The sequence below is a fragment of the Talpa occidentalis genome, unplaced genomic scaffold (genome assembly GCF_014898055.3).
Source record: "Talpa occidentalis isolate TD23 unplaced genomic scaffold, MPIMG_talOcc4v2.1 talOcc4.11, whole genome shotgun sequence".
Lineage (NCBI taxonomy): Eukaryota > Metazoa > Chordata > Mammalia > Eulipotyphla > Talpidae > Talpa > Talpa occidentalis.
Window position 1 is genome coordinate 27,944,867 of NW_023601104.1, and position 24,981 is coordinate 27,969,847.

Here is a 24,981-nt window from a genome sequence, read left to right on the forward strand (position 1 = left end):
ACTCTGTAGTAATAAAACATGCCATTGTTTAGTTACCTCTAAATAAAAAGAAGTTGTGTGAAAAAAGCAGCCTTGTCTGTCTTGTTCATAGCTGTATCCCTTGGACTTAGCATAGAACTTGTAACAGAGTAAGGGCTCAACGAGTACCTTGAGAACACAGTGGAGGTCTGTGCTCTGCAGTACATGGGTCTGTTTGGTTCTCACCTGAGTATGGTCAGTCACGAATACACAGCTTTGGGCAAGTCACTGCTGGCATTTTCTCAGTTCCATGAATTGTTTGATTAATTTCTAAATTGAAGTTAACTTTAAAAGCTAGGAATTTTATTATCTGACCACATTTTTATAGAACCTAATTTCAGGAGTAACAGAGCTAAAAGGCTTTCTGATGCACAATGAGAGCACAGTAAATTATTGGGGCTTTGCCACAGGGATCCTGAGGGTTCCAAATTCCCACTCCTGGCCTTCCCTCAATCCTGTCTCCTGGAGCCATCTATTCTGCCATTCTTCCCCGCTTCCCTCCAGAACCAGGGGGAAACGAGTGGGAAAAAAAGGATAAGTGAAGGAATTTATTTTCGGAAACATTATGGAACAAACCCTCTTGGGTGTAAACAGCTACTTTTAAACCAACAAATAAAAATACATCAGATAAGAAACTCTCTTAGAACCCAGTCTGACAAACAGACAACTTTTGGACACCTCCAAGAAATCCTATTACTAAGCCATTAATTACTACGTAACTAGAGACTTAGCTAGGTAGGAACAATGCCACAAAAACATCAATTTGTTTACAGAGCAGGAAAGATTTCTCTTCTGATGTGGCAAGATTTCCCAGGGCGCCTTCTGGAGAAGCAGAGGGGGACAGCCTTTCATTGCGAGATCTCTCACCAACTTTGTTTTCCTTTTCCTGAGCAACTTTTAAAGACTTCACTTTCCCAAAAAATCCTGGTCTTTTATTATCAAAAAAGGAATATTTTTCCACCAAGGTATCGTATTACAGGTCTCACGCGTGTGCAAGAACAAGAACGAGAGCCTTTGCCATGCCGTGTAAAATATGTTACGCTGTGTGTATGAGTCTTAACGCGGGACGTGATTCTAAATAGCTTTAAAAAAAAAAAAGACCCCTGGACGTTGATAAAGGCAGGAGCGGAGGAAAAACCAACACTTGTGCCTTTTAATATAGAAATGGTCTGGAAAGCGAACTGAATGCTGTGAAGAGAAGGCGCTCATTGGTTTTTTCCTTCCTTACCAATAAATAACGGCACACACCTAAGAACTAAAATGTCAATAAAGCACGGCCGGTTGTAGAAAAATAAATAAATAAATAACATTTATTTTGTACAAAGCAGCTGCAGTTGGGCGAGTGGCCAGCGGGCAGAACGCGCCCCGACGGGAGCGCCCCGAGGGCAGCACCCGGGTCCTCAGGGGAGCAGGAGGGAGCCCAAGTGCAGCTCGCCCCGCTCCAGGCCGCGGCCCGCGTGCTCCGCTTTGACGCGCACGGCCAGGCGGCGCACTTCGTCCTCCGAGAGCCCGTCCAAGCACAAGTCCTGGTCCAGGACGGCCTTGCGGCTCCGCAGGACCACGGCGCCGCGCTGCCGGCGCGTCTTGCCCGGCGGCTGCAGGACGAAGCTGACGCGGCAGCCGGCGGCGCGGGGCTCGGCGCTGCCTCCGGCCGGGCCCTCCGCGCCGAGCAGCCGGACGCGCAGGCGGCCGCCGGCCGGACTGTACTGCAGGGCCAGGCGCAGGGCTCCCCCGGCGCGGCCCAGAGGCACGGTGCCCTCGGCCTCCAGGAGCTCGGGCAGCGCGGCGGGGGCCGGCGGCGGGCACGCGGAGGGGGCCGGGGGCGCCTCGTCCTCGTCTCCGCTGGAGACGGAGCGCGCGCGAGCCAGGCCGAGGCTCCTCCGGGCCCGCCGCGCGCGGCTCAGCAGCCCCTCGGGGGCGCGCAGGAGGCGGCGGCCGCGGGGCGCAGGCGCGAGCGGGTCCCGGAGCGGGCGGGGGCCGCCGGCGGGGGCGGCGGGGGCCCCGCTCGGGGGCCGGCCCGGGGCGTCGCCGCCGCTGTAGGTGTGGGCGCGGGGGCGCGGCGCGGCCGGGGCGGCGGGCGCGCGCAGGAGGGCGGCGGCGCCGGGGCTGCCGAGGAAGAGCGACTCCTTGCGGCGGGTGTGCGGGCTCTCGAGCAGCGCGCAGAAGCCGTAGGCGGTGCGCGCGCGGGGCAGGTGCGGCAGCGAGAGCGCGGCCTGCGAGCGCGGGTCCCAGTCGGTGCGCCCCGCGCCCTCGTCGGGTCCACCTGGCCACAGGTCCGGCTCGGCCGCGCACCGCCGGGGCAATGCAGCGGCCCGGGGCCAAGACTCGGGCGCGCAAGGGACTGGCAGCCGCGGCGGAATGCAGAACTCGGGGATGCGGCCGGGGGTGAGAACGTTGCAGAAGGCGGGCTGGGGAGCAGAGGCCCGGAGTTTCCCGAGGAGTCGCATCTTCCCACCTGCGACCGGGAGTGGCGGGGGAAAGCGCTCCTGCAGGAGAGAGAAGCTGCTTGAGTTTGGGCGCCTGCAGCCCCTGGGGACGTGGGTGGACCCTTCCCAGCTACGAACTCCAGTCAGCCTCGGCCGAGTTCTGAAGCCCGCAGACACCCGCCCGCCTTCCATTCATTGACACTTAGTAAACTAATAAGTGGAAACCAGACCTTTCCTCTTCAGTCCCTCGGGGTGTCGTTGCCAACTCAGCGCCTGCTGCCTCCTGGTCTAGCGGCGGCGCCAGCTTCAGCACTGCCGCCGGGACAGTGGCGCTCCTCTTATACCCGGAACCCTAGTCCCGCCCAGCTGGCGGGAGGCGCAACCCCTGGAGGCCCTGGACAGCCTGCCTTCCCGGCTCTCCCCCCCACCCCCGCTTCCTGCAGACGCGGGAGGGGAGGCGGCTTGCAGCGGATGCTCTGGTGTGCCTGAGGCGGGGGTCAGGCACCCCCTGGTGAGCCCCGGAATCCGCATCCGTTTTACGGACGAGGAACCACGGACACAGGCTTGTGGAAAGGTTGCAGGGGCTAAGAGGGCGCCTGGGGGCCCTGCCAGGAGAGAACCGACAGTTGAAAATGTTGGCGACTGAACGTGTTGGCGATCTCTTGGAGAAGGTAAAGCAGGATGAGGAAACAGGAAGTTTCTTTTGCTAGAAGCTAAATCCTGTCACCCAGCACGTACCTACATGCCCTGGGAGCCTCGGTGCCCTGCCCCCACGCTCCACAGCCTGTGATCCAGTGTAGTTTCCATGGTACTCGCGTCCTGATTTATTTACACTTCTGTCTCCCTGTGCTGGACCTGTTTAATAGCTTAGGACCTGACTCAGTAAACACCATAAATATGGTGAAGTGGGTGAATGAATGTATACAAAAATTTCTGAATTCTGTCATTTCAATTCTGTCATTACAAAAGATGGGACTTCTAGCACTCGACATTTCCCAGCCACCTTTTTCTGCTCCTGCATGGAGGTATCCAGTTACAAAGTATCTTACAGAAAGATGTAGGTTTCCTCCTTCCAAGCCCCAACTTTTTATTTCCTAGGATGAGGAAACTGATAACCCAGAGGAATTTGGGAAATTCCACAAAGGTTAAATAGAGTTAGCCAATAGAGTAGCCATTTCCTGTTTATTTGGCTTAGCATGTGATACTTCCTGTTATCTGAAAGTCCCTTTCTCTCTTTTCCCCTCTGTAGGAACTCCTGTTTGTTTTCCTTGTATTGGCCAGACCATCATCCCCTTCAGGACCCTTTGTCTAACTCCCACTCCGTGTCACATTCCCTGCACACACATTCTATGAGCCGCTATTGCTGCAATTAGCATGCTGCTTTGGAATTTATGGCTCCCAGGGTTGTCTCCCCCAGTAAACTGGGTCTCAACTGCATGGAGTTTGGGGGAATCTATTATTTATATATGGAAAAATAAAATCACTGTAGCCAAAACCTGGGTCTGCTGCCATCCCAGTTTTCCTATCTTAAAGACAAGCGACAGGCTGTATTATTTATCTCTTATCCAACTCCAGCACCTGGGAATACAATGCCGAGCAAATAGTAAGTGCTCAGTAAATATTTGATGAGTTATACTGTGTTGAATTATCTTGATCTACAATCCAGGTATTATGACTATCAGACTGTTAACCACATATTTCTCTAACTGCGTAATTCAATTTTGTTCTCATAACAAAACAAACCAGGTGGTAGACATTGCTTCTATTTACCAGATAAGAAACTGAGGCTCAGGTTAAGGGACCTTTCTGGGATCATTCAAACTATGAATCATAACCCACATATCATAAGTCCTAGTTTCTTGCTATTTCTTATAATTCTTACCTTCCTTCCTTTTTCCATCTCTTGACTCAATTCAGTATAATTCACCAAATCTGCTGTGTATCAGGCATTTTGTGTCTTGTATACTTCTCTATAACTACAATGTTAATTTTTAAAACGACTCAGTCTGCTATTATGTATTTTCCACTATGTCCAATTACTTCCAAATCTTTAAAGAAAAAGAAAATGTTTCCCCTGAGTTAAAAATGCTTTCTTTCTTAATTGATCACTGGTCTCCTCTAATATTTGCTTTGTTAAATAGATCAGTATGAAGTCAGGGAGTGTAATCATTCCTGCTAAGCCACACTTGCAAGCAGGGGAGTCCCAGGGGTCTCTTCAGGACAACCTGAAGTTCGTGGTCAAATGGTCTTCTCTAAAGCAGAGCACACCTGCATTATGTCCTGACAGTGTGCCAGCTCATACAATTACACCTCAGTGAAAATGGTTTTCACTCTCCTGAGGGTCTTCGTCACATGAACCCACAAACAAATTTTCTTTGTGGGTAAATGTCACTGAAAACACGACTTGTTACCAGCACTTCCATGTTCATAAACAACGTAAGTATGGCTATAAACAAGCCTCTACAGGGCTTTCCAAACCATTAGTTTTCCATGAATCATTATTCTACAGAAAAGAAAATAAGGTACAAGGAAATTAAATTACATGCCCAGGACACACTCCAATCATTCATTTATTTAAACCCATAGCTGCAGGCTGTACCCATAGTTAGAGGCCTGGTTTCTTTCCTGATTCTGAAAATTGCACTGGGAGACAGTGAAAAACAACCCCTTGGTAGAAACCCTGATCTTGCCATTGTTTCCTTATTTGGTGCCTTGTGACAACATAAGGTTCACTGTCATCTTGTATTCAGAGCTTTGAAAGAAAGAAACATTCCTAATAATAACATTACTATTTGCTAAACACTCACTATGGATTGGGTCTTATCTCTGAGCAACCCTCTCACGAAAGTAGAAATGTAGAAACTGAGGGTCATAGATGATAAATAACAGTCTTACATCCAGTAAGAGTGGAACTGGGACTCAACCCCAGATCCAGATGGCACATTATCCTATGTTCTTATGGTACTTTCCTCCAGTATCCCCCGCAAAACCTTTGTTCCTGAACCCATCTTTTTTTGAGGTGACTAGATATATAGAAACCCTAGTTCCAAGGCTTGAGTTGAAACTAACCCCTTGTTGATTATACATGCCCCTATTAGATGAGAGCATGTAGTTGTCACAAACAGGACATCACTAGTCATGCATAGTAGCACTGTACCATTTGTCAACAGAGTCCTTGTCCTCCCAGGGATGTTTTCATGCCCTTTATTTGCACCATACTTGTTTCAAAATAGGATTTGAGGTGATTTGCATGACAAACACCCAGGGAATTTATGACTACAGCCTGAGATGGTGAAAATAGAAAAGATGTACATGGGTCTTTCCGGTGAATGAAGCCATTCACAGCACTGCAGCACAAGTTTGATCCCAGGCCAGGGAGCTGACCCACATGGCACAGGAGACTCCTGTCTTGCTTGCTGTTCCCCTCAGCAGTGTATTTTGGTAGATCTGCCTGTTCTGCTCCCCACTCTGTCTCTGGTGAATCCTCTCACCCCCTGCACCTCAGGCCTACAAACCAGCTCTTTATGCATATATAAATAAAATAAATAATTTTTTTTTAAAAAATGTGCAAACCGGGGCCTCCCCGGTGGCGCAGCGGTTGAGCGCCGGGCTGCGAAGCTGCCCGCAGCCTCTGCAGCGCCGGTTCAATCCCCAGCCGCTGGGTGAGGGTCCCACATGGCGCGCAGACCTCTCCTGCCGCCCGCTGCTCCCCTCAGCAGTGTACTTCGATCCTTCTGCCTGCTCTGCTCCCGGCTCTGGCTCTGGTGAATTCTCTCACCCTCCCGCGCTTCTGACTGTACCCAGTGCTTGTATAAATAAATTAATAAATCTTTAAAAAAAAAAAAATGTGCAAACCTCTGAATGAGGTCACAAATAAGCATGTCAATATTTATGCTCTCGAAATGGGAAGGGCAAAGTGTGAAAGGGCTCCAGCAGAATAGCTTGGGCTGGTGAGAAGTTGTACAGGCTCCTCATGGTCCACCAGCCAGCAAGAGCCAGTTTGAATGTCCATGGTATGGGAATGGCCATGTCCCCTTTACAGAACAAAATACATACATAGCAAATCATCCAGGAGACTGAAGCAGTGCAGAAATAAGTTTCTTGTGGAGCATTCCATGAAAGAGCAAAATATAAAATTATGTATCCCTTCACGTGATCATTGGACAGAGATGTGGTTTGCTAAGTCCCAGACCTGGAAGGAAATATAAAACAACAATGTGTTAGGGTTAGGATCTTTTGATTTTTTTCTTTTTGTGGGTATTGCAATTTTTATTAATTTATACCTTGGTTCACTGAAAGTTAGTTCGAACAAGCTTACAAAAATATATAAAACATGATCAGGTAAAATGAAAACAAGTAGGTAAAATAATTGGGACAGAAAAAAATTAAGGATAAGAAAGATATTGAAAAGCTAGTAATCAGCTTAGAATGGAAAACAAGTGAGGAGTTTTATAAGTGCCACAGCTCTACTGAACAAACCCAGGATCTGGAATCATAACAACTGATTTTGAGCTCCAGTTCAGTAATTGACTTTTTCTGTGTCCTTGAGCAAGTCAAGGAACCTCCAATATGTTTTCATCTGTAAAATGAGAAAGATGATATTCCTCCTAAAGATAGAATGAAAACTTGTAAGTGAAGGTACTTTGTTGGTCATAAACTACAACCCACCCTTTATTTGCTGTTTCTTGAAAGTACTGTAATAACGCACTTTCCTGCCTTTGATTTGTGCTCCCCCCACCATAACCCCGTCACCTTCAAAACTCCCCATCATTCTTCTGGAACGATGCTCAAACATTGCTTCCTCCTCTATGACTGCTCAAACATTGTTATATACCCCTTCCCCTGATCCTTTTAGCGCTAAGGTAAGGCAAGGCAGTGAATTTTGTCATTGACAATCCTGCTTTGCCATTTTCTGTGTGACCTTGATCTCGTTAGTTAAATGCTCTGAGTGCCAATCTTATCAACTAAGTGAGAGTAACAGTACCTACTACCTCAATTTTTCAAGGATTAGAGCTAGGATAAGAAAGCACCAGACACATAGGAGCAAATTCTGATTATTACTAAAATAATCTCTTTGGGTTAATGTCCCCATGTTACACTTTAAAAATTGTTGTATTTTTAAATACAACACATTAAGCATTGACATTCAAAATTATGGCTTATGAAAACATATAAAACAGCTTAAAAAAAAACTAGTTTCTAAATCATGCTGATTTGCAGATTCAGAAATCATGCAGATTTCTTAGTACCATTAAAAAGATGTGTTCATCAAGCTAACAAATGAAAATAAAAAACAACAATCTCTTTTTGTCCTTGAGGGGTGTCTTGATTCTCCCTGTGATTTCTTTCTCCAGATAATTAAGTAGTCTAATTCGTGACTAAGTCTTCAGGTCGTTAGACTCCTTTTCTAGAGGTGGCGCGAGCCTTTTCAGCACCTCAGTCATCTGACTACAACTCCCAGCATGCTGTGTACCAGACATCTAAATGGCGCATTTGCTGGTGGGAAGGAGGAAGGAGTAAAGTAGCCACTGGCCGGGGGAACAGGAGCAGATTCCTGTGCAGATGCATTTGCTGGTCTTTGCTCTTTGTGGCTTTAATGTTCTGGTCCAACTGTCTTCAGAGACAACGGCAGCCGGCAGCCGTGTTGCCCCCTTGATGGGCTCGGCTTATGTGGTGCATTTGGCACTCTGCATCTCTCTCCCTGCTTACTGAGTCCTACTGGGCCTTCCTGCCAGAGGTGCTTGGACTTGTTCTGGCAACTTTGCTTTTGAGTCTTGCCCTCACAGCTCTGGGGCCTGCCGTTTTAGTATCCTGTGGCATATCGCTAACCTGGGAGAAGGTCAAAATGTAAGTTGGGGACCATCTGTAATGTGGAAAAAATATCTTTAAAAATGGCACTAAAGGGCCTCCCTGGTGGCACAAGGGGAGCAATCCGCAGCCTCTGCAGCACGAGTTCGATCCCTGGCAGGCCAGTAGGGCTTTAAATGGGAGTTTGTGTATTAATAGTTGTACTTCAAAGCCTGGGAGAGGTAGGAGAGGCCTAGTTATGAGTAAAAGATTGCTCTTGAAAGCAACAACCACTAGCCACATGTGACTACTGAGCATCTGAAATGTATCCAGTTCCAACTGACATATGATTTAAAAATAAAAGACATATAATGTTTTAAAGATTTGTTATTTAAAATGTAAAATACCTCAATATTTTAAATATTATATCTTTAATAATCATAAATGGTCAGACTGGATAAAAAAATTAAGCTAATCACATGCCACTTATAAAAGAACCGGTATATGAAATATAAATGCCAAATATTAGTAAAAGAAAATAAAAATGTGTACAATTTTAGGTATAGCAGGTAAAAATAAAATAATTTCATCTTTTTTTTGGTATAGTGCTCATTCGGATACTTGGCAGTTCTCTGAAATATCCCCTCAAAAATAAAACCAAATGCAAAACCACCTGACAGGAAACTTGCCAGACGTAATTTCACTTAGTGCTTTCATAGGACAACCACTGAAAGGAGTAGTTGGTTGTCAATGAGCACATCAAATGAACTGTGGGGCCTGCAAGACAAAATACAACCCATACTGCTTAATTGGTGCACAGTTGATTCATGAGCAATGCTGGGATTACGAGTTCCAATCCTTACACAATTGAAAATACTTGTGTACTTTGTGAGTCCCCCAAAACTTACCCACAGAAGATTGGTTTCAGGACCTCCACAGATAACCAAAATTCAAAGATGCTCAACTCACTTTAGTTCCTCTGCATCCACAAGTTCAGCCTCCGGGGATTTCAACAACCAACACCCACAACTGATTAAATCTGTGAATGTGGCACCTTGGGTAGAAAAATGTCCTCGTATAAGTGGACCTGTGCAGTTCAAATCTGTGTTGTTCAAGGGTAAACTGATATGATAATATATATAACTGAAATCTGTCAAGTCAGGACAAGGTAAGGAAACAACCTATTGTAGAAAGTCATTAACATCTTCTGGGGAAAGTCTCCAAACCCATTATCTGCTGCACAACTGCCTCATTGCATCACATATTATATGTTGAGTTGAATTGGACATTTGACAGAAGGATTCTGACCCATTCTCAAGGAAGGAAATCACTGATTTGGGAAGATGTCTCTTCATGACATAGTATATTGTCTTTGGATAATTTGTTTCTTGATTTTTTTTTTAAAGATTTTACTTATTTATTTATACAAGCACTGGGCACAGTCAGAAGCGCGGGAGGGTGAGAGAATTCACCAGAGCCAGAGTGGGGAGCAGAACAGGCAGACGATGAAATACACTGCTGAGGGGAGCAGCGGGCATGGCAGGAGAGGTCTGTCGTGCCATGTGGGACCCTCACCGGCGACCAGGGATCGAACCGCCGCTGCAGAGGCTGAGGGCAGCTTCGCAGCCCAGCACTCAACCGCTGCGCCACCAGGGGAGGCCCTTTTTCTTATTTTTAATAATGTTTTTTTAGTGTCCAAAATTAAGATGTAGCCAATGGTTACTCCAGCCTGCAGATGTTTATATGGAAAAGCACAAACAAGTTTACAATTTATACAAATCAATTAAACCGGGATAAACTCTTTTATAATACTAGATAATGTGCATTGAATTTCAGAGGACATTAATTACAACTCAATTATCATTTCATCTTCTCAGTGGTCTATGAGGTATTTTGTTTTGTATCAGTAATTATCAACAGAGTGAAATTTGGTCCCCAAACTAACTCCCAAATTCCTATGAGCAACAACTTTTCTTAGAACAATGAGGTGATTACTGGCTGGTTACTATTCCCCAAATTCTTTTGCATCTAGATTTTAGAAATTCCTCTGATACTAGAAAGTCATTCACAATAAGCTGTAATCAATTATGGGTGATTGACTACTTAGCACCATGTTTCTCAAACTACCCTCTCTGGAACTATGAAATTATACACATTTTCCAGAAGTTTTACGAAAAAAATTTCACATGAACTAGAATATACAAAAAAAAAAAAAAAAACCCAAAAAACCCAAAAAACTAAAAACATGGATTTTGAAAAGTGCAAAACCCCAAGAAATTTCAGCTTACACCAGTTCTCCAGATCTTGAGTGGTACAAGCTAGCTAGTGTATGGTACTTCTGATGTGTCCACACTCAGCCTGAGAAGCCTTGTCCAAGGGTAGGCAGATAACCTAGGAGGAGATGGTCACAGGCTTCTGGGGGACAAAGGACAAGGAAGGGTTGGAGTGAAAAAACCCAAAGAGAGGTATCACTTAGGTTATCAGTTTCCTTGGTATTAGATAAATTTCAACAACTTAGTTCATAATCTGCCACTAGGTATTGTAAAATCAGAGATGAGTCTTATTAGTTTGTATTTTCCCAAAACTCAGTTTAGGAGAGAAAACAGACCTATTAGATCAAAGTATGGAGGTCTGTGACAAGTGTTTTGAAATACCCAAAGCAGATCAGTTTTGTTTGTGGGAGACAGGAAATAGTGTAGGAAAGAGTGGTATTTAACATGGAACTTTAGAGATAAATGACATTCACCAGGTTCAACCACATTATTCCAAGTGGTGTACCTACCATCCATTCATCTGAACTTCAATGCTGGTAGCACCCAGGAAGGATCACCCAGTAAACTGTCCATAGCATAGTAACTGGAGATAGTCTCTACACTTCTATTTCTGCACTAGAATATTCTTCTAAGTCTATTTCTTAACTCAGAGAAATACAAAATGTTCAACATTTGGTCAGGGCCCTGTCTCATCCCTGAGACTTTCTGAGATTTGCTAAAGAACAAAATTTGCTGCTTAAGGAAATTTTAGTGGAGGTGAAGAGTTGTGAAAACAGATTTTTCCCCTCCATAATAAACATTAGAAAGGATAAAACTTGGTTCAACTTTTTCTTCTTAAAATGCCAGATTTTTACGGGATGGTATCATTTATATGTGGAATATGGAGAAACCAAACAAAGGTTCTGATAAAACCAAACTGCCCTTAATTCTTGAAATTTGCCTATAGAACTGAGACAATCAGAGGAGGCGGGGAAAGGGGTTGAGAACCAAGTTGGGAGGGGGCACAACAGGTCTGTGGTGGTGGACTATGGGTACACTATATCAACAATATCTGAGGGGGGAGATCCTACACTTCTGAAATACAAACAATGATGTAAACCAACATTAACTTTAAAAAAATTTTAATGCCAGTTTTTCTGCTATTACAGTGTTTCTTCAATACAATTTCTTCAAAGAATTTTGGTCCAATCTGCTGTGATTTGTGCCTCCACTCTTTAAAGTTCCATGTTCCATAAAGTGGCTATTTTTAAGAAAGCAGTGGGCAAAGGAAGGGACTTCCCAGTAAGTAGTGGCCAAAATGATCAATAAGTCTTCTAATGAAAGAAAACCAAGATTATAGAATTTGTTCTCTGCAGGAGGAGGTGGGGAGTTATCTTGTCCATGTTTTGCAAAATCCCCATATTACTTATAAGTACTAATGCTGATATACTGAAATTACATTGAAGTGATATTCTGTCCCACTCCATCCTTATCTCACAACCAACAGATAAGCAGCAAAAATCTTAATGAAAATTGCAGTAGAGGTGCTAAATTTTAAGCTTCCCCCTGACACTTCCAATTTTGTAATTTTATTTCTTTCATTACACAAAGTAGAAGTTTAATGACTTTGTCTCCCTGGACAAATAGAACTTCTCAGTGCTTCAGTTTTATCATTTGCAATCATTGGAGTGAAGATACCTAACACCAGCGTTGTTGTGAGGATTAAATAATGTTGTATCAATCATTTAGTTATATTGTATCAATCATTTAGTTATATTGCCTATGTAGTAGAATGGGCTAAGTAAATGGAAGCTCCTATTCTGTGATGGGAAAACATTGGACACAAACATAAGTTGTTTTTCATTGATGACAGGGATGCTTTAGCAAAAGAAAAAAGCCTCTATAAAATCACAATTAGGCATTTGCCTTGAGTCATTTTTCCTGATCATAGCTGCAAATAAAGCATTATTCTTATGATTCAAAGCAGGTGGAGATGAGCCAGTTTGAAGAACCCCACCTTCCTTCCCCTTTGAATAGCAGAGACCCAACAAAGCTGTAAGGATTACTGTCCAAGGTGAAGATGGAATCTGGATCCATTGGAATTCCTGGGATTTCCAGTTCTGGTAGGAGAAGATATGGTCATTTTACTTATATTTGGTATCTGCAATGTAGAGGCAACTTGGGCAAGGAGAAAGCACCTGGGAGGCTGGGTATGCTGCACATAACTGTTGAGAGCAGCACTGACCTTCACTGGAGCAGGGGAGTAAAGGATGAGTGGAGTGACATGTGTGGTTGCCTGAATTTGAAAATTTAGCATCTGAATAGAGGCATCTTCAAAGAAATCCATTGGGCTAAAGACCAAAGCTACCCACATGCCTCTGACCCTATTTCTTAAGAGTTATATCTTGGGGTCCTGGGACTGTTGTAAATAGTGAAACACCTCCAATGATTGATACAGAACACTTCTAGCTACCTTTGCAGGTGAAGGCTCTAAAATGGTTTTGTAACCCAAGGTATGAAGGAACCATTATCTATACATATGGAATATGTATAGATGATTCAATTTGTATTGTTTTTGAAAGATATTTTATACAAACAAATACTTTGTCCGATGGTATGTTATCAAAGTACTCTTTATTAAAGAGCCTTAGTATCACAGTGAAGAGCTCACATTGTGAGAGGGCAGAGAGCTCAAGGTTTTAGTGCAGCATTTATACACCTTGGTGCTGAGCATACATTGGAACCATTTGTTCCATGAGTGGAAATGTACATATTTAAACCCTACATGACATAACCACGTAACCCACACTTCACCACAAAACCACACTTGTCCTCCTTATGGAGAGACAGCGAAATATCTTATCATGGGGTCCTGTTCTCAGTTTCTCTCGTCGTTCATGTTTGTTGTGAAAATCCTCGTGGAATGGGACCTGTGGGAAACAGCAGATTTCTTATTAAGTAAAAGCACACCTATGTAATAGATCATTAAAAATCAATGTTGCAGAGGACCTCCCCTGGTGGTGCAGCGGTTGAGTGCTGGGCTGTGAAGCTGCCCGCAGCCTCTGCAGCGCCAGTTCCAACCCCAGACCGCCAGCGAGGGTCCCACATTGTGCGCAGACCTCTTCTCCCACCCGCTGCTCCCCTCAGCAGTGTACTTCGTCAGTCAGCCTGTCTGTTCCCCACTCTGGCTCTGGTGAATCCTATTACCCTCCCGTGCTTCTGACTGTACCCAGTGTTTGTATAAATAAATAAGTAAACTTTAAAAAAAAATTTTAAAACTCAATCTTGCAGAAAAATATAAGCTGAGAAAAAAATCTATAAGCAGAATTATACTGTGATCAAATTTCTGTAAATAATGTGTGTGTGTGTGTGTGTGTGTATGCATGCAAACACTGTGGGATAGCCATTAAAAGGTTATCAGCAACTTGCCTCTGAATGGTTTGGATTATAGATGATTCTAATCTTCCTCTATTTTAGAGTATGTATTTTTCTGTATTTGCCAAAAGGACGGTATATTACTTCTACAGTAGAACCCTCCCCCACCATACACACACATTAATAGTAGATACTCCTGGTTAGAGATAACACTGAAGCTATGTTAAGTAGACAATACACTTCAGGAAACAATAACTGAAGATATCAAGATGAGACTTCCCATGGAAAGACTCTGAGTCTTAGACACTGAGTACTTGAGAAAAGACAAATCTGGGTAAAGGAAAGGCTTTAGAAACCTGGAAGAGTACATGAATTCTTTAAAAACTTGAAAGCAAAATGGCTGATAACTGTGTAGTTTTCTCTCATGCCTTCATATGTCAAACACTGAACCCCTTGCCTGGTAAAATGAGAGCTACATACTTAACTGTGCATAAAGCCTTTCAGCTAGAGGCTTGATTAGAAAGCATTGCATATATGTAGAACCACGAGCCTATAAGAGAACCAAATAAAGTCCAGCCCATGGCAGTGCATGGAACTAGCCACCGGATTAACTCAGTAGGAGGCTCTGTCTGGAACTGACCACTGGACACATGGATCCCTGACCATTCCAAAGGAAGAAAATCCATGTCCTTGAGAAAACATGCATTAGGGAGAATAAGTTTGGGAGGTAGTTTACAATGAATGACATATTTTGGCTTTGGTTATGTTGTTCCTTGATCTTTGAAAGTATTCAGTGTCATCATTAATAAGCAATCAGTGGTTATCCAACAGAGACCTTTGGAAAAACAAAAAGTGGGCAATATTGGGCCAAAAGAAAGTGAACTAGGGAAAGTTCTTTTGACTACACCAAATTACAAGTCTGTTCTGAAGTCATCACTGATCAAGTTTTGAATTTTTTTTTTTTAAGATTTGTTTATGCATATAAGAGCTGGGGGACAGGCCAGAGGTGTGGTGGGTGAGAGGATTCACCAGAGACAGAGTGGGGAACAGAGCAGGCAGATTGAAGTACACTGCTGAGGGAAGCAGTGGGCGAGTCAGGAGAGGTCTGCTGCACCATGTGGGTTACTCCCTGGTCGACCAGGGATTGAACTCGTGCTGCAGAGGCTGCGATTAGCTTCATAGGTTGTGTCTTAACCCCTTGCGCCACCAGGGAGGCCCCAAATTTTGAATTCTTTTTTTTTTAAAGATTTATTTATTTATTTTATACAAGAACTGGGGTACCGGCCAGATGTGCAGGTAGGTGAGAGGATTCACTAGAGACAGTAGGGAACAGAACAGGCAGACTGATGAAATGCACTGCTGAGGGGAGTAGCGGGCGTGACAGGAGAGGTCTGCCGCGCCATGCAGGACCCTCCCTGGCTGGCTGGGATCCAACTGGCTCTGCAGAGGCTGCAGACAACTTCATAGCACAGTGCTCAACTGCCTGCGTGACCAGGGGAGACCCAAATTTTGAATTCTTAAAGTGATATTAAATCAAGATTTAAAAAGACATTGGTTTATACTACAAATTAAAATTGAACACTGCATTAATAGTGCTTAAGTCATGTAGTTCATTAAAAAGGTGTCAAATTAGACTATTCTGTAACATCTCATGTCCATCAGTCTTTGTGACAACCTAGAAGTACTGGGGAAGAAGACTGTGTGGAAGCTGAGGGAGGAGGACTCATGTACTAGAGCACATCCTAGAGCAGCCAGATTCTGGCTTCCCCACTGGATGAACGTCTTAGTTATCTAACCACACGTAATTCCCTCAGCAACTGGTAAGAAAGGTATTAGTAACATTATGGTCTCCATTCTATAGACACGGAGACAGGCCCAGAGGATAAAGCCCTAGAACAATGCTATGATGCAATTACTGCTGCTGAAGTGTCAGTTATATGTATTTAGAGGGAGAATTAAAGACTGAACATCTAGCCAGGCTGTACCTTGTCTATGTCCAAAGAACCAAGTCTCAGTCAGGGTTACTTTCAGAGAAGCCAAGTCTTCTTCTGTAATCTGAGAAATCAAGAATAGTTCCCATCAATTCATCTCTAGCCTAATAAAGAAATTGACATCATTAGCTGCTGCTTCCTATCACACATTTTAATCAAACTTGTTTTAAAAATTCCCAGTTTAGGGAACAATGCTGCAGATGAGGAGAAATTGCTATCCTTGGCTTAATTGTGCCATATACAATATATGAAAATGTAATGTTCCTTTTGGAATATTTTGTAACAGTATTCTAGAATGAGGTGTTGGCAAAGGCATTTCTTCTTCTTCTTTTTTTTTTTTTTTTTTTTTTGGAGGGGTAAAGGGCCAGTAGTGGCTATTTTGTGCCTTGCTGGCCACATTTGTTGTTGTTGCTTCTGCTTCTTTTTACAACTATCTTGCTAACTGTAATAATGAAAAAAACACTTTTAGCTCACTGGTCACCAAAAAAAAAATTGATGTAAGCTAAGAATAGTCTATTTTTTTAAAGAAATGTTAAAAATATATAAAGAAGTGGCAGATACTGCATGTAACCTGCAAAGCCTAAACTATTAACTCTATGAAATATTACAGAAAAATATATACTACAGAAAAAGTTTGCTGACTCCTAGAGAATTACAAGATAAAGGTATTATTCTAAAAAATTTAACCCATTTCCCACTTATTTCTAGTCCAAGGAGTTAATTTTTTAAAAAAAATTCAGAGGATACAGAAAAGGCATTTGACATAGACAAAATCCAACATCCATTCCTGATCAAAAAGTCAGTAAAGTAGTAAGAGAATTTCCTTAATCTGATTAAAGGATATCTTAAAAAAATCTAACATTACATTTAATTACTAAAGACCCAATGCTTTTCTCCTAAGTTCAGGAATAAGAAAAACATGTTCCCACTCACTATTTCTATTCAACACTGTGCTGGAAGTTCTAACCAATGCAATGAGGTGAGAAAATGAAAAGACCGGGCCTCCCCGGTGGCGCAGCGGTTGAGCGCTGGGTTGCGAAGCTGCCCTCAGCCTCTGCAGTGCCGGTTCGATCCCCGGCTGCTCCCCGGCCACCGGAGGAGGGTCCCACATGGCGCGCAGACCTCTCCTGCCGCCCGCTGCTCCCCTCAGCAGTGTACTTCGGTTCTTCTGCCTGCTCTGCTCCCTGTTCTGGCTCTGGTGAATTCTCTCACCCTCCCGCGCTTCTGACTGTACCCAGTGCATGTGTAAACAGAACAAACAAACAAATAAATAAATAAACATGCCTCTATAAAAAAAAAAAAAAAAAAAAAAAAAAATGAAAAGACCTCCAGGTTGGAAGGGAAATAATGGTCTAATTACAGATGAAAGGACTGCCTGTGCAGAAAATCTGATGGAGTCTTCAAAAGCTTTAGTATAACTAATAAGTAACTTCAGCAAGTTTGCAAGATATAAGATCAATATGCAAAACAATTGTCTTTGAAATATCAGTAGCAATCAGAGATTAAAATTTTTAAAATACCATTACTACCAGTAAGAAATATAAACATTAAGAAATACCAACTATTTGGTATTTTACGAGAGATATGCAATACTTGTAACTGAAACAGCAAAAAAAAAAAAAAAAGAGAGAGAGAGAGAGAGAGAAATAGAACTACATATTTGTGGGTGATGATCGTTGACAAAATTTTAAAAGCAAATCATGGAGAACAATAGATTTCTCAATAAATGGTGTTGGAACAGCTAGATATCAATATAAAAAAAAAAACGAGCAATACTTTAAAAGTACAATATACACATTTTTATATCATACACAATTCAAAATGAACACCATAGACTTAAATGTAAAATTTACAACTATAAAAATTCTTGATGAAAGCATAAGAAAACCTTCATAATTTTGAGATAAGCAATGATTTAATACTACACCAAAATCAAAGCCCATAAAAACACAATGATAAACTGGACTTTATCAAAATTTAAGCTGTCTACTCTTTAAAAGATGGCATAAAATGAAATGACAAGTCGTATGCTGAGAGAAAATACTGCATGATGCAGCTGGAAAAAAAGTTTATATCTAGACTATAAAAGGACTCGAATTCAGTAATAAACAAAGGACAGGGAGAGACCAAAAATTTGAACAGACAATTCACCAAAGAACCTATGTGACTAGCAAACATTACCAAAACATCACTAATTACTAGAGAATTGCAAATTTAAACCACAATGAGATAATTTTAAACTCACTAGAATGGCTAAAATTGGAAAGACTATTATCAAGTGCTAGTAAGAAGAGATGGCTCATACCCTACTAGTGGGAATGTAAAATGATACCATCACTTTAAAGAACCATTTGGTAATTTGGCAGTTAAATCTATACTTACTGTAATGATGAGTCAATTATTTTACTTACACAAATAGTCTCAATCCAGGTGTTTAAAAAACAGATTTTAAAAAAGCCCCACTAATAATGAACCCTAATGTAAATGATGGACATTAGCTAATAATAATGTATCACTAGTAATTTTTAAAATGCACAAATATTTAATGCTTAAAATTCCCCATGAGGGGGTAGGAATTCCAATCTACCCTAAATGTTAAAATTCTCCAAACAACCTTGATACCCCTAGGACTTACTTGTGTCTTAAGGCATTTTTGGAGGGCAGTATTTTCCTGAAGTACACAAACCACCTGTCGTGGCAGATGAGAAGATCCCAGGCATTTGATCCTGTGAGTACTGGACTGTTCTGTGAGTGCAGGGAAGATGCTGTATTTTCTCACTCAGGGGCAGCTTGCATGCTGGCAAATCAGTTCCAGGGTAAAAGGTGAGTCTGTCCATCAGAATCTCAGGTGCTAAGAAGCAGTTCACCAGCAATTCCTGTCCTGATAACACTGGATCTCCAGCACCTTGAACTTCCCCTTTTCACCAAGGATGGGCCCCTTGAATTCTCCCTGCCTCCTTCTCACTCTTACTCTTTCCTCTTATACAAAGCCTGCTTTGTTGCTACCACAAAGAGACTCCATCCAAGTCCAGATTTGCTGTCACTTTCCTAGAGAATTCAAACTAGGAGCTTTAGAAATCATCTTGGTGAAATCCTTCACTTTACAAATGAGGTAACAGCCTCCATGAGGTAGGTAACTTTCTTAGGGCCACAGTTAACAATTTTACTCCCATTTTAGCATTACAATTAGATCATCAATGGCTACCGTGACCATATCTTTAAGACTTGAACTACCAATTGCAAACGTGTATACAGTCATCAGACCACATTAAGAATTTCACTAAAAAACATTGCAACTGCTGCTGCAGACATGAAGAAGAAACCTCTGGAAGTTATTGAATCCAACATTCCAACAATGAAGCACTGTACTTTTTAACTTTTACTAGTAACGGACCTCCTTTAGAAAGCTGATCAAAGTTATGGACCTTCACACAAAAATATTTACATAGAAATAAAATTTTGCTACAGCAGTTTAACTATACATGACAACAAAAACCCTTGCTCTGATGTGAAAATGCCAACATATCTGCTCTGTAACCAGAGAATATTTTTTAATGGCTCTTAAATTTCAAAAAATTGCAAAAATTTACATGATAGATTAACAGAGCACGTTTAATTCTCACAACAACCCTGTGAGGTAGGTATTAATATTCCAGTTTTTCCTATGAAACCACAAGCCAAAGGTATCTGCAAATCTGCCAAAGTTCACAAGGCTAATGGCAGGCCAAGACTTGTTGGAACACAGGAATTTTTTTTTTTAAATCATTGTTCAAATCATCTTGACATCTAATATTTTTAATTTTAGAGTCAGTCAAACCTTGACTCCCTAGCTACTCAGGGAAAGCTCAATGGCAAGTCCTTTAAAAGTAGTTCTCTTTAAATCGAGCAAAACTGTTGAAGGGACTATGACAGATTCCAGATTCCATCACATCATGCTATTTATGATTTGCATTCTCCAGGCACTGTTGCCAGGCAAGTTACCAGAAAGGATGTCATTAGAAAAACAGGGTTTTGAGTTCAGAAAACTAAAAACCATTTAAAGAAAAATAAGACAAAACAAAACCAGATACCAGAGATGCTAAGACACGAGCGTTTTTTGTTTTTTCTATCATAGTTGTGAATTATCTGACCTTTTCCTAAGGAAAAGCTGAAAGTTAGTTGGGAGAAGAGTTAAAATCATCTTATAACAGGCAAAATATATAACAAAAGGGAAATATAAAGGCCAGAAAGCAAACTTCCTAATTATGAAAGATTAAGGTGCTGGGAATTTGCTAACTGGCCATCATCTCTGGGAGTGAAAAACCAGGTGAGACCCCTAATCCTACAACTAGAGATTTCAGAATCTCCACAGTGTGTGTCCTTATTCTTGATGACCTGAACTCCTCTCTTGGCTGTTTACATAAAGAAACAGAGAATAGCAAGCTCTGTGACTCCACATCTTCATTGCTGTGGTCATAGAGCCAGGCTCGGGTCAGTAGAAACTAAATGTTATCCAAGGATCGTCGCAACTTTGTGGGAGTTTCAGTGGCCCATGGCAAATGAGAAAAATATGGTGGTACTGCTGTTTTAGTAAAGGTATCTGTCCAGCTTAAAGCACTGTCCCTTTATAGGAACTTGGTCCACCAAGCACTTCAGATGTTAGCTAAAATGACAGTAATTGAACTAACGTCCTGCACCCAGCTTTGTCTGTGAATGGTGTCTATAAAGCCAGTGCCTTGGTTCTTTTGTGCCCCAGCAGCCTTAAACCCCTCACAAGCATCAGCTAATACTTTCTAAATAGATCACATTGGAAAGGGTTCCCAGACCCAATCCTAAACTGTCAACCTGTCTACCCACCCAACAACTCTGGAAACTCATAGCTACTCTTCAATGCCTTTTTATTTACAGTTCAAACCTAGATGTGTAACAAATCTTGACTCAGAAGACCCACATTCTGGGAACTCTGCACCCTGCACCTTAAGGGTATGGAGTTTTTTTTTAAGATTCTATTTTTATTTTATTTATACAAGAATCGGGGTACAGGCCAGATGTGCGGGAGGGTGAGAGGATTCACCAGAAACAGAGTGGGGAACAGAACAGGCACACGACCGAAATACATTGCTGAGGGGGGCAGTGGGCAAGACAGGAGAGGTCTGCCGCACCATATGGGCTGTTCTGTGGCCAGTGGGGATCAAACCGGCACTGCAGAGGCTGTGGACAGCTTCATAGCACTGTGCTCAACTGCCTGCACCACCAGGGAAACCCGGGTATGGATTTTTTTTTTTTTTTTTTGATATGGACTTTTTTAACCAGTACAAAAGTACCTTTCCAAAGAGGCTCTCTCATCCAGAGTAAAGGTTTTTGTTCTGTCCTACCCCAGCTTCAGCAAAGACCCTTAACTCATCTTTAAATATCAGTGGCCTCTTCTAAGACGGATATTTGTTTCCTGGTCCTTGGGCTTCTTGGACTTCAGGGGCCCCTGAAGTTTGGATTACTAAAATGTTTTACATTAGTTTCTTTATTTTTTGTTATTTTGTGATAAAGGTGTTCCTTCTTTATTTTGCATTTTCCAAGTAACAATTCCCTTTTGCATCCAACATGGCAGCCAGGAGAGAACCCAAGGAGAGTTGCAGCTGGACAACTCAGCAGCACTTTTGGGAAAGAAGAGGTGCCTGTGGTGTGGCCCTGGGGACACAGGAAACATCCTAACCCTGACATGCAACACATTCCTCCCTAGTACCTGTATAGCCCAGTTACCATCACCCAAAGAGAAGCCATGAGAATCTGAATTCCTAGCCCTCACGTCAGGTGATCTACCTTCAAACCAAGAGCAGTTACAAAAGTAACTACAGAACTCATTCTGGATTGTGGGGGTCTCCATTATCCCATCCTCTCCTTACACATATACAGAAAAGGCAGTCCTTGGAAACCCACTTTATACCCCAATCCCAGCAGTCAGCCGTGGCACTAGGTCCCCACCACACAGGAGTTCTTCTAGAGCCAGAAAGAAGTCCTGTTCATCTTTCATCCTCAGTGCCTAGACAGGACATGGCAATGTAGACACTCAATTTTGTAGGAAGAAAGGAGGAAGGGAAAAAAGGAGGAAAAGAGGCTTTGTCTGTTTTGTGTCTCTGGTTTTTTAGAAGTTTCTGTCACTGCCTTTCATCTCTTCTTAATTCTTTGTTTTTCCCCATCTATCTTATCTCTGCTTAAATTGATTTTGTTTCTCCTTTATCTCTGTTGCCATAGCCCAACTTCCCTAACATTTAAATTTTTTCTATTATCTCACAGTATGTTTCTCCTTTACTTACTCTAGTTTTGACATCCCTTTTCTGCCTCTTCTATTTTTTATTGTAAGGCTCAGACAGACCTAAGGTTAAGTGAAAGGGGAGGCACTAGATAAGAAGAAGAGTTATCATCTGACCAGCCACAAAGGCATGGTCATAGGTCCAGTAAATAGAAGTAAACTCCTTTCCCCCATGCCTTATCCCAAAGGATAAGACATTTCGTTCGGGTGTTTTCTAACTTACTCTCTGGCTTCATCAATGTCACCTCAAAAGCTCTTCCAATTACCATCAACCTAGGAACTGGATTGGGGATTGTTCCCCACCAACAAGTAAACAACTGCTTTGTCTTTTGGCACACTGTTCCAAAGAGACAGCTCCAAGACCTGTTTTGAGCGAATATCCCAATTAGCATCCCAAGCCTGGAGAAGTCCTTGCTGAACATTTGCCGCTTTCATGGTCCTACCCCATTTTCTCATCATATCCCAATTTTCCAGAGATGGTACCTCTGCAAGTTCCCTCTTCCAGACTTCAATCATGGGAAGGGGTTAGGCTTCCTCAGAGGATCTCTTGTCCTAGAGGAAGGGATGCAACTTAGGATGCTTCCTAATCCAACCCCTGTGTGCCTAAGAATTCAGTACTCTACCACCTAGGCTTTTAGTGTGGTGATAAACTGCGTAAGCTAATTCTAGGCACTTTGGTGATGCTAAAAAGGAGGGAAAAGCTAGGAGATCAAAGAAGCATTATTACCAAAAATGACTTTTCCACTTTAGAACATTACACACCTTATACATTTCCTATTAGGAAGAGTATCTGAGCAGACCATGGAGATGCTATTTATGGTGACTACCTGCCTAACTGATAATCACCTATCATCTTCCACCTAAGACTCCTTCCTGGCGACTGACACCAATTGCCAGATCTTATATACTGAAAAGTATTCAATCTCAAGATTAGATCCCCAATTCTCAACACTTTTTAAAATTCCATTTGGACAGCTGTTTAGTTATCTTTGCAATATTGTTCCTATCTTCCAAGACCACTTATAGTCAAGGTACTAATTCAGGAGAAAGGAAGAAATATTTTTTTTTTTCTAATTTTAAATGTGTCCCTTAAGTCAGGACTATCAATGCAGTGATGTCCCAACCTCTCTTGTTAGGTTCCCAAAAACTGTGGTAAGTCTTCTGTAATTACTACTGCCCATGGATTGAACATTCATATATAGGTGTAACCTGTTATAAAGTAGATCTTAAGTGTACCCCCACCACAGGAACTTAAAGGTAGCCCTTCTTACTACGCCTGGTTTTCTTTTACCTAAAATCTTTTTCACATCCCCAATCCTGGACTAAGGATAAACACTCTTCCCCAATCCCACACAATGCTCGGCTACTATGGTGGGCCCACACCCAAATTCAGTCTAGTACCATTTCTGGCTTCCAATTTAGGACCACCACAAATGTCTGCCTTATTACCAGACTAACTGCAGAGCCTTTAGCAGCTCGACACCGGAATTAACCGATAAGGCAGAATGCTGCACTAATTAGAAAGCAAAGGGAACTCTTCAGTGAGGGCGGGGAAACTCAGGAAAGGCAATATTCATTTAATTCCTTGAACGTAGCAACGCTCTTAACTGCTTAGTGACTTCTCCAATGACATCAAAGTGATTTTAAAGTCACTTTGGGAATTAGTTTTCCTCCTATCCAGTAAGAAGGGGATACACTATTATATCACAGATGAGAGACTGAGAGGGCTTTGATAGGGAAAAGAAAGGAACAGAAGGAAAAGAGCTAAGTCCTGGATGGTAGACACCCTTGGGCCTGTCTGGTGGTGACAGGAAACTGAGTTGGGCTCAGGGCCTGGATAGGTAGAACCCTAATTGTTTCTAGGCTTCATTAAATTCATGACTGGGGTCTCAAGGAGATCACTCACAAAACAGGAAGCTTGTCTGCTCCCTTCTTGTGGTCAGAAGCCACCCCCCCCAAAATTCCTCAGCCTTGAATTAAGAGGTTATATGCCAGGTGGCAGCTGAAACTCAGTATTTACGGACATAACTACAAATTCCATCCAATTTAATATCCACTGTAGACTCCTCTCCACTTCCCAATACAGGGTTTGAAATTTTTCAGGCGTTTCCCCCCCACCCCCCCACCCCACCCCACCCCACCCCACCCCACCCCAAAGGCCATCAATAGGCCAGTCACATTATTTAAGAAAACTCGAGCAGCTCTGCTCTAAACATCCTAGAGACAGAAATTTTTTCCTAAGGCCACTGTCACCACAAGAATATATGGCTCTGCTACAGTTCAAGGTCGCAGTAACAGTTCAAGTTTTGGGCTCTCCAACCCTACAGAGCCCCCCAACCCTTCTGCTGCGCGCGCCAGGGCGTTCGCTCAATGTGATGCCCACAACCCTGGGCGCGCCCGCCCCCGAGCCTAACCGAAGGAAGCTGGGGCAGCCGGTGGCCAACGCCTTCAACGGCTGCCAGGGGGTTCCCAGACAAGTGAGCAGGGGCACCGCGGGTGATGACAGCGCGTCAGGCTGGCCAACAGCTGCAGCGAGTGGCTGCTCTCCTTGGCAGCTCCTCCCACCCGCTTGTACTCAGCTTCTGTGCATCAAGCCCCTGCTCCGAGCGTTACTGGACTCTGCCCTGGGGCTGCAGGACGCAAACGTTGGGTGTGCCCTGCGGAAGCTCCACTGCTGGCGGCCCAGCAACAGCTTCCCTCCCCATCGCCCCACACAGCTGCCGGGGTCCCGCTCTGCCCACTGGGCACCGGGAGATGAGCTCCAAACTGGAGTTGGAGAGGCAGACTGGGACAGACTTCTTCTGCCCTCACACCTGCCCAAGCCTCATTTCTTCCTCTGAATTAGA

General features: G+C 43.1%; 1 protein-coding gene and 2 long non-coding RNA genes across 3 annotated transcripts; all 3 read right to left on the reverse strand.

Annotated features, from left to right (window-relative positions):
* Positions 1-740: 740 nt before the first annotated feature.
* On the reverse strand, positions 741-2,740 carry LOC119237941 (C2 calcium-dependent domain-containing protein 4A-like). The gene is made up of 2 exons (XM_037501761.2): positions 2,675-2,740; positions 741-2,504 (listed from the first exon to the last, which is right to left on the reverse strand). Exon 2 carries the CDS (start codon positions 2,463-2,465, stop codon positions 1,419-1,421), a length of 1,047 nt encoding a protein of 348 aa, XP_037357658.1. The 5' UTR covers positions 2,466-2,504; positions 2,675-2,740; the 3' UTR covers positions 741-1,418.
* Positions 2,741-6,520: 3,780 nt separating this feature from the next.
* LOC129144675 (uncharacterized) lies at positions 6,521-9,277 on the reverse strand. Its single transcript, XR_008549092.1, has 3 exons — positions 9,140-9,277; positions 6,924-7,051; positions 6,521-6,636 (listed from the first exon to the last, which is right to left on the reverse strand). It is a non-coding gene; the product is annotated as an uncharacterized LOC129144675 (long non-coding RNA).
* A 3,766-nt stretch (positions 9,278-13,043) lies between these two features.
* LOC119238695 (uncharacterized) lies at positions 13,044-24,241 on the reverse strand. The gene is made up of 3 exons (XR_005123629.2): positions 18,485-24,241; positions 15,844-15,913; positions 13,044-13,413 (listed from the first exon to the last, which is right to left on the reverse strand). It is a non-coding gene; the product is annotated as an uncharacterized LOC119238695 (long non-coding RNA).
* Between the last annotated feature and the right edge of the window lie 740 nt (positions 24,242-24,981).

What these genes read in the sequence shown, in the direction of transcription:
- LOC119237941 (XM_037501761.2), bottom strand. Translation starts at nt 2,465, where the DNA reads ATGCGACTCCTCGGGAAACTCCGGGCCTCTGCTCCCCAGCCCGCCTTC.